Source organism: Helianthus annuus, chromosome 4 (assembly GCF_002127325.2).
Source record: "Helianthus annuus cultivar XRQ/B chromosome 4, HanXRQr2.0-SUNRISE, whole genome shotgun sequence".
Lineage (NCBI taxonomy): Eukaryota > Viridiplantae > Streptophyta > Magnoliopsida > Asterales > Asteraceae > Helianthus > Helianthus annuus.
The window spans coordinates 174318378-174332721 of NC_035436.2; the positions used below are offsets into that span (position 1 = coordinate 174318378).

The 14344-nt window shown below is 36.2% G+C and overlaps 1 protein-coding gene across 2 annotated transcripts; it reads right to left on the minus strand.

Annotated features, from left to right (window-relative positions):
- Positions 1-4449: 4449 nt before the first annotated feature.
- On the minus strand, positions 4450-5816 carry LOC110937024 (60S ribosomal protein L22-2). 2 transcript variants are annotated; one of them, XM_022179433.2, is made up of 3 exons: positions 5681-5816; positions 5368-5601; positions 4450-4790 (listed from the first exon to the last, which is right to left on the minus strand). In XM_022179433.2, the coding sequence occupies exons 2-3, from the start codon at positions 5592-5594 to the stop codon at positions 4646-4648; spliced, it is 372 nt and encodes a 123-aa protein (XP_022035125.1). In that variant the 5' UTR covers positions 5595-5601; positions 5681-5816; the 3' UTR covers positions 4450-4645. The 2 variants fall into 2 exon arrangements, with proteins under 2 accessions (XP_022035125.1, XP_022035126.1); XM_022179434.2 differs by having other exon boundaries at positions 5684-5780.
- Positions 5817-14344: the final 8528 nt, after the last annotated feature.

Sequence of the window (14344 nt, forward strand, 5' to 3'; positions counted from 1 at the left end):
TAAACGAAAACGTATTATATCTGACTTGACTCGTCAATAAAAAAAGTTTACGTCGGAATGTAGAAGAAATCATATTTACACATAATCGTACATAAAATATGCAGGTAAAAAATAGTTTTTAAGTAAAGGAAGTATAGGGGTAAACTGAAACAAAAAATTAGTAAAAAAATTTAATAGGTTAAAAACGTTCGTAAAACCGTGCCAAGTAGCACCAATGCCACAACCACATCGACTCTCAACATCGTAAAAATAAAAGAGATAAAATGATAAAAATTACACTGAACGAAAAGCAGACTAAAATCGTTGAACCACGCACACCCGTTACAGTGTCTTAATGCGAAGAAATTAACCAGAAACGTAAGACGTAGAAAATAATAACTTAGTTGATCTACGACCCGCCCGTTGCGGCAAACTTTTCAAAAGGGGAAAATGGACGAGTTGCGACGGGTCTGTCAAATATGAAAAAATATAGCAAAAACGTTGAACCTCACATGCATGCTACGACATGTTAACTCGCAAAATTTAGAATGAAACGTAAAACGAAAAACTTGCGAAAGATAAAAAGTATGGGGTACGAAAGTTGTAAATAATAAAGTGTTGTGTTAAATTATAAAAGATGGAAAACTTTGGGGTAAAAGTAAAAAAAATGAAAAGGGGTTAAAATGTAAAATATGAAATGTTTGGGTTAAATGTGAAAAACCTAGTATTTTTTTTTTGAAACACTCTCTAAGCACAAGATACAAGTCATGATGCACATATAAGTTGCTTATTTATATACGGAATAATGAGTCAACTTATGAAGGCATGAGTTAACTTGAGTCGAGAATAAGCTGAATAAGAGCTCGTATCTAATCTAAACTATATAATAAAAGAAACCAATAAGTGGACACATGTCATTCATTGGAGCCATCTATTTTTTAGTTTTTTCCTCTCTATCCTACTTAATTATAAATAATTAATATTAATTAAAAGATAATTATAAAATTAAATTTAATATAAATTTAAACAATTCGTATACGAGATAATATAATATTTTGAAATATTTATTAGATTTTAAAATTATTTATTCTGAAATTAACAAAAGACGTACACTAAATATAAATTAATATAATGTAAATGATTTATTCATTTTATAAAACTAAATTAGTTAAGGGTAGAACGTATTTCAAAAATGTTTATAAGTGGTAAACAAAAACATTAATCAATGTTTATTGGTTCTATATTTTTATTTTCGTGTTAAACTCTCAACTCAAATACGGTATTCACTATGTTTACGTGACATTTATAAGAACTATCACCGTAATCATCACATCCATCATATATCGAGTATATCTGTTAGTTTTCTAAAAAATATAATTTTTATTAGATTCATTCAACCCGTGTATTAAATGAGGTTTTTTAAAGATGTAATACTTTTATTATTTACTATACAAAATTACATTTATGGAACTCGTGTAATACACCGGGTTTCTAAAAATATAACTTTTTTTTATTATGTGGTATACAAAATTAGATTTTTCAGTTCGTATAATACACAGGGTATATAAAGATATAACAAGATATAATTTTTTATTGATTTGTATATAAAATTACACGTGCTCCCATACAATGCACGAGGTTCTTAAAAATGTAACCTTTTTCATTATTTAATATATAAAATTAAATTTACGTAACCCGTACAATACACAGGGTTCTTAAAGATAAAACTTTTTTTATTATTTAATATATAAAATTACATTTATTCAACTCATGTAATAAATGAGATTTTTAAAGATATATTATTTTATTATTTGATATACAAAACTACATTTAATTCAACCCGTGTATTACACGAGGTTCTAACCTAGTATGGTAGATATATAATTGATTATTGATTTAGGACAAGTACCATAACAAATGATACCCATCTATCTACTGGGCACTAAAATCCAATATGTTAATGCATTATTTTGTTTTTTAGACCGAGTAACTCAACCTTCTAAACTAGTTTATCTATTCATAAATCTATATATTTGTTCATCAGATAAGTTGGAGCCTCACCACTAAGGGTATGTTTGGCTAAGGTTTTTAAAACAATTTATTGACTTATTGGCTTTTTGAAAAGTTATAAGCTCTAAAAAGTCTGTTTGGCAATAATGTGTATGTGAGGAGAAAAGTGACTTTTCCAAAAAAATCACCACATCCTGACTTTTCCAAAAAATCATAAGCCCCTTTAAAAAGCTAAGCCAAACATGCCTTAAAGGAAGGTTTTTTTTTCCAAGAGCTTAGTTTTACTAAGCTAAAAGGCCTTTGAGACATTTTGTCAATATCATATTTGTTTATTGAATTTGTTAGGAAACTAGAGTTATTAGTAGGTGTGAGCAAAAGAAAAAATCTGACCCTATCCGACCATTACTCGACCTGACCTGAGAACCGATCAAACATAAAATACAGAATCGGTTCACTAACCTAAATATAGGGTCGGTTCCGATCCATAGGTCCAAGTTGGGTTTCACCATGAAAAGAACCAAGAACCGACCCGACCCGGCCCGATTTTATATGAAAAATTGGAACCGGTCTAAATACCTAGGTACTAGGTTTGGGTCGGGTTAGGTATATTTTCGGTTTGGTTCTCGGTTATTTTCGGTCCGGACCTAAACTTGCTCACCCCTAGTTATTAGTCGTAAATGTGTTAAGAAATATAAAAACTGGCACCGGTAAGTATTAGACTAGGTGTAACACACAATTTTACAACTATGTAGTCATGCACAACTATTTTAAAACTTGTAAGCTTAAAAAAAGGTTCAAATTGGTTAGGATCACATTGTTGGCACCCGCACCACTCCACCTCATTGCTACCATTAATGCGCCCACTCTATCGGCACCAATGCTGCCACTACACTAACGCTATTGTCATGTTTATCAACATTGTCGCCGTGTTTCAATATGAAGCAACTGAAGAAATGAAGAATGCAGAAATTGAGGTTGAAGATGAAAATGAGTAAATTACATTTTTTACCCCATGTGGTTATATCACTTTACTATATTAGCCTAAGATAAGATTTTTTAGCATATGTACCTCATGGTCTCTTTAACTAACTATTTTGGCCCCTGAGTCTAATCGAACACCAAACTCTGGTTAATTATTATTCACATGACAAGCACATGATGGCTAATATGGTAATCCCCCCCCCCCCCTACTAACACATATTAAAAACAAATTAATACTCATTTACACCACAAAACCCCTAAATTCCCATCATCTTCTCCAAGAAAACCCCCAAATCTGCGATTGGAATTCCATTCAGCAAACCACGAGATTAACGACGACGATCAAGCTTGACAACAATGGTGCTAACCCTGTGGTGGGTACGTGAGAAAAAGGAGCAGTTTGACCACTAGCCTCAAATCTCACCACTGCTTACAATCAGATCTGCATTTATTAATGATTTTTCAATGAATTTCTAGAATTAATAACGAGATGCACAAGCTCCGATTCAGAATAATGATACTACAGGTTATGGTGAATAAGCTGCTGACGTGGCACGACGCAGAACAAGTGCATTAACCGTTTAGCTGCGTGGCGGCCGGAGGAAGGATCGAAGATGGCGAGGTTGACGTAGGATTTAGAGTAGGCGGAGCGGAAGAGGCGTACGACTAGGGAGGAAGCTTCTGTACTTGTGCCAGCATTCGACGGCACTGGCGGACTTCAGGACAACAATTAGGGCAAGGAATTTGTCGTGTTGACTCTAGAAGATTATTATTGCGGTGCAGTTGGCAGGTTGAAGACGACATCGTTATGGTTTGTGAGGAGTGAGAATTCGAGGGATGATAGCTTGCCAATGAAGAAAGATGATTTGTGCATTAAATGCACTAACAATCATAAAAGGGAGAGGGGAAATTACCATATTAGCCATCATGTGTCTATGATGTGAGTAATAATTAACCAGAGTTTGGGGTTTGTTTAGATTCAGGAGTCAAAATAAGTTAGTTATAGAGACCATAGAGCACATATGTTAAAAAATCTTATTTTAGACTAATAAAATAAAAGTGATATATATAAGCACAGGGGCAAAAACATAATTTACTCAATGAAAATTTACCTTGGAAAAATATAGTCCTTTGTCGATCAAATAGACATCCAACATGAGTTAAAAAAACAGAAAAATGGACCAACCATTTTACGCCAACTATAATCTGATCATTAGATGCGACTCTCAACCGCTGCTACCACCACCTACATCCCACATCGCTGCACCTCCACTCTACCTTTGCCGCAAACTACCACTGCTGCAGAAACACCACCCACCATCACACCACCGCTGCCATCACATCTACATTCAACCGTTACCACCACCCACCAAATCATTTCACCACACTCAATCGTAATCAACAAATGTTCCATGTTCGACACATGTTCACTAAAACTTGTAAGTAATCAAATATGAGTAAAAAACATGAGAAGTCAAATGCAAAAAATGGTGAAAAGATGCATATCCCATGGATGTGAATTGTGAAATCAAGATCAGTGCAAAGGCACTCAAACTTCAAAACTCCACTACAATACAGTTCTGCATAATAAACCCCTAACCAAAATTCCAATATAACATAACCAAAAATAAAATCCAAGTCAAAAAACAAACACAAAACAAGCTCAACTGCCGATTCAATCTTCCTCTTCACCCTCATTCTCAGCAATGTTGAAGTAGCGCAACTCGTACACATTACGCTCCTTGTTAGACGCAATCACCCGAAGCCAATCCCTCACATTGTGCTTCTTCAAATACTTCTTCGTTAAATACTTCAAATACCTAAAAAATCACTAACTAATTAAAAACAAATAACATAATAACCTATTCTCAAGGGGTGAACAATAGCCGAACCATTAACCAAAATCAAAGACAAAACCAAATAAACCGAAAATTGGTTATCAGATATTTTTTGTACTATTGGTTAACCAAACTAAATCATTTAAATCTTTACATATTTCTAGCTTTTATACTTCCATCTCATGTGTTTATACCTCCATTTTATTTATTTATACATCAAATTCATATATTTATTCATCAAATTCATATATTTATTCATCAAATTCATGTATTTTACCTTCATTACATGTATTTCTAAACAAAAAGTTTAGCCAATGTTGGGTTTGGTTATTAACCAAAAACCAACAAATTAACCGAATAAACCAAACCGATTAACCAATGAGTAATGACATCGGTTACAAATAATGCTAATAACCGAACCAAAGAGTGCCCACACCTAATTCTCATCAATCATCCAAAACAATAGAACAACCAAACATTCAAAGTCAACTTAACATCAAAACGTACAAATGCGTCATGACAAACATTATAAACCATAAACAGTATGCGAATTGATTACCTTTTCGAGAAATTGCTATCGGCGGTAACAGAGATCTTGTTCTTTTCACGTGAAATAGTAACAGAGTCTCCGAGATTACCAGCTTTGCCACCAACCTTGATTCTCTCCTGAAGAAACTTCTCAAGTGATGCAATCTCCATGATCTTGTCTTCAACAGGCTTTCCGCAATCGATCACGAAGGTCGATTGCTTCTTCTTTCCGCCCTTTGCTCCTGCTACACGACTCATCTTGATCCTGATTGTGCAAGAAAACAATCAATCAGAATACTCAATTTAAAATATAAATGGAGAGTGTGGAATTTTGGAATTCATACCACCTAGATTCAAAGACTGCGGGAACTGCAACTAGGATGCGATGAGGTGGGAGAAGGTGAGTTTAGGGTTTTAAATTAGGTTATTCAGTGATTTGGATCGAGGCCCATTTGTGCTTTTTTCTGGACTTGGTTTTCAAAATGGGCCTAGAAAATGTTTAGCCCACGTTCGTTATAGACTGGGCTGTTATTGTTTTTCAGATTTTAGTTTTGGAAAATAGTTTTTCAGATTTTAGTTATCGAAGAAGATAGAGGTGCACAAACTGGTTAATTTCAATAACTGGTTATACCGGTTAATTTGACTTTTTGACTTTAACCGCTTAATGTTTTAACCCATTATTTTTTAACTAATCCAGTTAATTAGTTTAACCTGTTCGGTTAATAACCAGTTATTTTCGGTTAATTAACCGGTTTTTTGCTCCTTTTTTTGAATTTTTCGGTTTTTCTTTCTCTTAACCGATTCCTATACTAAATATCTCTAACCGGTTACTAACCTACAGTTAAAAATAACCACTAACCGATTACAATTTTGGTTAATAACCAGTTACGGTTAATTAACCGGTTATTTTTTGCACATCTAATCGAAGACATTGATGATTGATCTATACACACAAACATACATTGTAAAATTATTTCTTTTAGAAAGAAAATGTACGACAGTTATTTAAGTTAACATGACAGTGAAGATTGTTTCGGTTACAAAAGTGTAGTTATTTAAGTACACGTCTGATTTTGCATTTGATTTTGATCAAAAAGGGAGTTTCCATCAACTTTTTTTTAATCTTAAACTAGCAGTAAGATCCGTGTGCAAACACGGGTCGTTTCTTAGAAAACCATGCATAACATATTTTAATAGAAAGTATAAATAGGTGTATAGATATTGTAATCTTTCTTCTCTCTTCATCTCAATTTCTGAAATCAATTCATCTCAATTCTCAGATCCAACTCTCTCACTGAACCGTGTCATCTCTCACGGAACCAACCACTATCGTTTACACCAACATGCTTTCTGTTGTCAAAGGTTTGAAAGCCCACCATTAAATAATAATGGAAATTAATATATAATCATGGCTCTTAAAAACATGTCCTTGAATTTTACAGTCCTTTTAACTCGTTTGACCAAATACATACCAAATGCCTTCATTATTTCCTTAGCCAACAAACTAATTAAAAGTCTTCGGTAGTGTCCTGAATAAGTCAAGACAATAGTTGGTCATGATATTTAAAAAATCAAAAAAGATGAATAATCTTGATTTTAACTCACTCCAGGTCTTCCAGTTGCATGGCCTATTGGTACAGTTCGACATGACATTGCATACAAATGATTTAAACCACACGGCTGAAGCCTTGAGAGAATTAGCAGAATATCACATCTTCTAAATAAGTAAAAGTGATGTTTGAGCTTAAACCCCTTAAATTTTACCATGTTTACAACCACATCAACATTCGCCATCACTGGCTCATCAAAACCTTCGTCCACCTTTAATCCATCTTCCAAACCCAATGATTTCTTATCAACCGAAAAACAAAACCTGAAATAGAATCAAAACAAAATTTTGTACAAATCCAATTCCAACACATAAAAAATACCATAAATTATATTAATATATATGAATTCATAAAATGGAACTAAACAAAAAGAAAATAACAATACAAAAAATAGGTAGATAACATGCCTGTTGCGCCTCATCTACAGATCCCTTCTCTAATATGCATTCATTAGCCTGAAATAGAAACAAACCACGTAAATACAATAAAAAGACCGCCACCCTACTAAACGATATAGAAATCACACCAGTTGGTCTCTCATCAATGTCCTTCAATTCAATATAGTGGGGATGCCCGCACGTTGTAATGGTTCTCGATATACTTTTTAGCAGTATCAACCTTTTGCTTCCTCTTCTTCCAAAATCGAGTCATGAGCTTCCACTATGTCTTTTTGTTTCTCGCACTCCTAAACATCTCGCTCTTGTTAATCTATTCTCTAGTTGCAGAAGCTGCATACCAAACTCAGCTTTGGATCTTCCAGCTTTAGAAACCCTCAATCTTACGTGTATCCAGTTAGGTGACGGTATTGAGAAAAACCTCAACCTTTTTTTCCAAATGTGTGAACTTAAAAGATATCACTTTACATGAGTGAGTGTTCTATGAAAGGTTTGGAGGTTTTTAATGTTTGTGCTCCATACCTTTCTAGTTTCACAATCATAGAAGCATTTGTATTACCAAAGGTTTTTAACATGGTTACCCCTCAACTTGAGACTCTGACAGCATCAGCATCGGTCACCATTTGCTCAGAAGGACTGGCTTCATGCTCCAATTTTCTGTGTTTGTCTACAGAGGGCTTCAATGCTTTAGAGATAGTGAATATCTATATGTCAAATAGCAGGCTAAAAAAGGAAAGACATCTTCAAAAATCGAGTCATCTTCAAAAAAGTAAGATAAGTTTACCAGTTCCACCATCACCGACAATTACAAGCTTGAAACTCGGGTAATCAACAGTTTGCTGATTCGGCAGAGCCTAAAAACAACAAAATTAACAAACAATCAAAACGTTTTTCGATTAACACATCGAGAATTCACCGTTTTTCGTTACAAAAACAACAGAATATGAAACCGATCATTGAAAACAATGAAATAATAACAGCAATATAAGGATGAAATACATACCATACTGTATATGAGGGTAATGTTCTTCTTAAGCTCCGATTAAGCAAAAACATATACGCGTACATTGAATCCTCATACTTTCCAGTCCACCTGTAAACCAATTTGTATTAAAAACTCTTATGATTTAGAGCAATGAGAACATGTAGAAACTCTTTTAACCTCTGCTGGCCTGGTCCATTTTAACCTCTGTTGACTAACCCTTTTAACCTCTGTTGACTAACCTCTTTTTAACCTTTGTTGACTAACCCTTTTAACTTTGTTGACTAACCCTCTTTTAACCTTTGTTGACTAATCCGTTCTAACCTTTGTTGATGATCGGAGAGTCACGCTCCGGTCAAAGATAAAATTTATAGTCCCAAATTACCCTTAACAAATAGTTAGTGGTAGCAAGGGGTCGAACCACGAAGAGTCTGTGGTTTGTGGATAGATTCGATTGAATTATAAAAAGGTGTCACTATTATGAAGCTTGCTATTTTGGTTTTATGTATTTTTGTTGATTGAAAAGATTTGAATAAAAATGTCTAATGTTGTTGAATGGATTAACTACAAATGGTAAACAAATTGCAAAAAGTAAAATTGATTGCTTGAACAATAATAAGAAAACAAGGTTCACACCCGGTTTCAACAAATGCAAGACCTAGGGTTACTATGTATTTTAACTTGCTTTACTTGAAACAATTCATTAACGGGTTGCAATCACAAAGCTTAGGTGCCAATCGCTATCAACGTCGTAAACAACGGACCATGATGCACTTCGTTACTTTGGACTAACAAATTCTATCAAAAGACAAGGCATAAATACGTGTATTCGTTTCACAAAGTCAAATTTAATCATTCACTCGACAATTCATAAATTCAATACAAACATAGGACAATTGTCTAAAGATTCAAATGTAAATCAAGATGTCACAAAGCAAACATCAAAACATAATAACCCTAAGTCTTACAAAAGTCTACACCGAGGTGAAACCTCCACGAAATTAGCCGAGCATGATCGAAGAAACTTGATCACCGGATGTAGAAAGCTTGAATTGACTCATCATGAAGCTTGAAGATGGATGGATGGATGAAGGTTAGGGTTTTGGATGAGTGATGATGGTGAATGGATGATTGGATTGATGGATTGATGAAGCTAGGGTTTTGGATCAAGAAGATGATAGTGATTTTATTCTTGATTCGGGATGATGGAATGATGGTAGGTGGAATGGTTGGTGAAAAGATGATGATTATGGCTCCAAAGATGAGTATTCAAACTCCAAGCTAGTGTAACCCCCGTTTTTCGTTGGTGAGATCTCATAAAACTTGAACCTAACACTTGGGAACCAAAAATTCGCGATTGAAAGATCAGAGGACCGTCGCCGACGGCCAAGGGGTCCTTCGCCGACGGTGTGTGCATTTTCTGATTTCGTCCTATGCTTTAACTCGCTGTGTACGGTGATTCTGGCCGACGGACTTTCCAACGAGCGTCGCCGACGGCCCAGGAGGGCGTCGGCGACGGTGCTTGCATTTCCCACTTTCCGTTTTTCGCATATCTTGATCCGGGTTGACCCGTTTCGCGTCCCGATGGCTCGTTTTTCATTCCGGTGACCCGTAAAGCTCCCGAAAATCTACTTAAACTCTGTTAAACCTGTATAACACAAATTTAATTAAAAGTAGGCTATTCAAAATTAAAAGTTACGTAAAAACATTAACTTAAACTGTAACATTTGTGCTTGAAATCATTGTGAACAGTTCAGTTATCAATAAAACAAAGTTATTTGATCCCAATGTTTGTTTGGTTATGTTTTACATTTTTCATGTTTTGACTTTTGTTCGATTTTTAACTCTACATCACTTTCTGGAGAATTATACGCAAACTGGTGCGTAAACATACTCAGTTTAATGCGACAAATACTCCGGAACATCAACATATACGCAACATACCTTAAATAACCTTTACATAACTTAGAAATAAGTTTTGAAGGCTTTGGTATGGCAAAAACAAGTTAATTCGCTTACAAGGACTAAACTTGACAAACTGCGAAAGTATGACAATTTGAACTGTAACAGACATTCCGGAACATGACCATAAGTTAAACATACCATAAATATCCTCTCCATAGCTTAGAAATAGGCTTTGAGGTGTTCGGTGTGCTAAAATAAACTTTTGGGTCATTCAGGGACTAAAAGTGTCAAAAAGTGCATAAGTTTGCACTTTCGCGCATAACTTACGTTCTGAATACATCCGGACATCCGAAAATTTATGTAAGCATCATAATATTATGCCTTAGTGTTTGGCATGAGAAAAATCCATTCGTCGCGCATTTTGGATCGATTTTCGCGCTTATGCGCATTCCGTCGTAATTAAGCGAACATCGCGATCGTACGGCCAAACGAACCAACATCCGACATATTTTTGAGCATGTTTCATGTCCTCAATGTTTAGGCATCATTTTAGGGCCTTAAAGATGGCTTAACGGGCCTTGAACGTGTCGGAAATGGCCTTAAACCATAACAGGGACCTAAACTGTCATTTTTGAAACTTGGCTTCTGATCAGAACCTCCAGGCGACCCGCGTAAGCCTAGGGGCAACCTTTACGCGGGCTGCGTCAGCCCTGCAGATGCAGAAACTCGTTTTTCTTGCTGAAAATGGCCTTTCAAGCATCCAAGGGGCAATGCCTCTTCACAATCTCTGGGGTTGGGGTCACTTTTTGATACCACAACATTTTGACAAGTGTACGAATGAGATTGAGGCATGATATTCAAGAAACGATCCTAACGGTCTTGCTTTTCCTATAAATACCCCCCCTTTTGGTTAAACACCCACAAAATCTGATCTAAAGCTCTAAGTTGAGGCCTTTGCCTCATACCTGAGCTTCTGGATCGAGATTTGCTTTCGGGGACCCTTCGTAAGTGTTCTTTCGTTCTTTTATCGCTTTTCGAGTGCTAAAGTCAAACTTTGTTTGACTCTCTGCGTTGACCAGCTTATGGTCAACACGAAGTTCGTTGGAACTTCATAACGTGAGCGTGATCACGATGGTTATAGTCCATAGTGACTATACCTACTGATTACCACGTTATCTAGGCTCAGTGACGAGTCGTAGTTTCGGCCAAAATGCGCATTCTTGCGTATTTTGTAACCAAACTACTCGTGGGTATCAAAACCGTTTGTTTTGATACCAAACCTGTTTTCTAAACTTAGTTAAGCATGTTCTAACATGCTTAGCTCGTCACTTTTAGTATAGTGCTTATATAGGGTCGTAAGGTAAGCGATCTAAACAATCGCTTATACTTTCGAACCCGACCCATTTGGTCGATCGTTAGGATCCGACCAAACACATTAGGTGACCATAGCTGTATAGGGAATAACCTTCCGAGGTTATACCTTATGGTCACGACATTAGGCGTTCCAAACGCGTTTTACGGGAACGACGCGTTAAGGTAGCATAAGCTACCTAAACGGGTCGTAATGGGTCGTAAGCACTTAGGTTAGGTTTCATTTTAGTATGAAGGCTTTGTTAAACCATATTACACGAGTCTCCATACTCGTTTGGTTTACAAACCCTCATTCTATCCAAATCCTCCGATTTAGGTCCGGCATATTAACATAGTTACCTATATTAGGTGCCGTTTGATATCCGTGATCTCTAGCATTATTTGGTTGTTATACAAGGATTTCAAAGCAATCTCAGGTGAGTACATAGAACCCCCCTCTTTTACTGTTTTCCAAACTGTTTTGAGGTGGAACGCATGTGCCTACTTGTTACTTTCATGCTTTCATATCATATGCTTGTTATGTTCAATAGTACATTTATAGTACACGATTTCATTACATTCTATGCTATGTATGCCCATTGTGTGCGTACTTTGTACATTATTTTACATTACATTACATTTTATGCTATGTATGCCCATTGTGTGCGTACTTAGTACATTATTTTACATTACATTTTATGCTATGTATGCCCATTGTGTGCATACTTAGTACAATTATTCATCACATGCTCACATTTTGGTATTGTAGGATCGTTTGTTGACCCGAACGAGTCGTTCAGAGATTGTCTCTTGCGTTTCAGATGCGGAATAATAAGAAATGCAAGTAGATATAGCTTGTTCTTCCTTCTAACTGCTTGTTTTATTGATTTGAAACGTTTTACAGCTCAATCTTCACACCGGCAGAGCTTCGGCGTGGAATTCGACAACTACTCTACTGAACCGCTCAAGACTACATCTATATATAGGCAGTTGGGTCCGCTTATGTGTCATATAACCATAAGAGCGGACCAGACAAGTTCACATAAGCGGACCAGCCTGACAAATAAGCGAACCTAGCAACTCAAGACCCTATAAGCGAACCTCACTCATAAAACCTATACAGACTCCTGTTTTCTCGTAAAACGTGCCCTATGCTATACAATACGATATAAGACCTGATCCTAGACACCTAGACGCAATCAACAGATGTAGTGCACTAACAGCACTTGTAGGATCGTTTGTTGACCCGAACGAGTCGTTCAGAGGTTGTCTCTTGCGTTTCAGATGCGGAATAATAAGAAATGCAAGTAGATATAGCTTGTTCTTCCTTCTAACTGCTTGTTTTATTGATTTGAAACGTTTTACAGCTCAATCTTCACACCGGCAGAGCTTCGGCGTGGAATTCGACAACTACTCTTGAGCGAACCAACAATAATTTGGAGCGGACCTGTCTTGACAGATAAGCGGACCGAGATGATCAAATAAGCGATCCTGATATGTACTCTTGAGCGAACCAGAAATGAATTTGAAGCGGACCAAGCTACTAATTTCGAGCGAACCAGAAGAGAATCGGTACGAATGAGCGAACCAGCGATACCAAAACTGGATCTAAGAGCGATCCTTGATGACGTCAGAACGAGCGAACCATATACCGAACATGTTTTGACCTATTTTTAAGCTGTATTTTGACCTGAAACTTTCAAGGGTTTGACTTTGTATGATTATACACAATCTGTGAGCTTTTGAGCGAATTTCAACCGTGAAATATCCTGGAAATGAGAAAAGAAGGTGTAGAAGTGAGAAGAAATGATGAAATCCGGCTATAATCTGCAGAAAACCTCCTCCCAAGCTCTGATACCACTTGTAGGATCGTTTGTTGACCCGAACGAGTCGTTCAGAGGTTGTCTCTTGCGTTTCAGATGCGGAATAATAAGAAATGAAAGTAGATATAGCTTGTTCTTCCTTCTAACTGCTTGTTTTATTGATTTGAAACGTTTTACAGCTCAATCTTCACACCGGCAGAGCTTCGGCGTGGAATTCGACAACTACTCTACTGAATCGCTCAAGACTACATCTATATATAGGCAGTTGGGTCTGCTTATGTGTCATATGACCATAAGAGCGGACCAGACAAGTTCACATAAGCGGACCAGCCTGACAAATAAGCGAACCTAGCAACTCAAGACCCTATAAGCGAACCTCACTCATAAAACCTATACAGACTCCAGTTTTCTCGTAAAACGTGCCCTATGCTATACAATACGATATAAGACCTGATCCTAGACACCTAGACGCAATCAACAGATGTAGTGCACTAACAGGTATGACATTTGGTTTGTTCAAATGATACAATGTACATTCATTAACATTAGCTACGCCACTCGTTAGTAGGTAATGGTACCATAGGACTTGACAACTCCCATTCCTGAAATCCCGGGTTTGTTTGGATTGGAAGGAATGACCGAATTCAATAAACAATAACACATATAGACCTTTAATTTGTTTAAAGGTCTATCACCACAGTCACAAAGGCTTGAATGTATGAATTTTCACAATACCGCATAAATGTTTATATCAGTATAGCATGCAATTGTTCCACAAAACATAACTTTGACTTAAACTATGTTTAATTCAATACCCTGTTTTTGTGCATTTTTACCTATGGCCTAGTTGATATATTTCACATGCCATACATGATATTTTGGATACACATTATATGATTTACATTAAACATAAACAATTTGACATTGATATACACATTTGGTG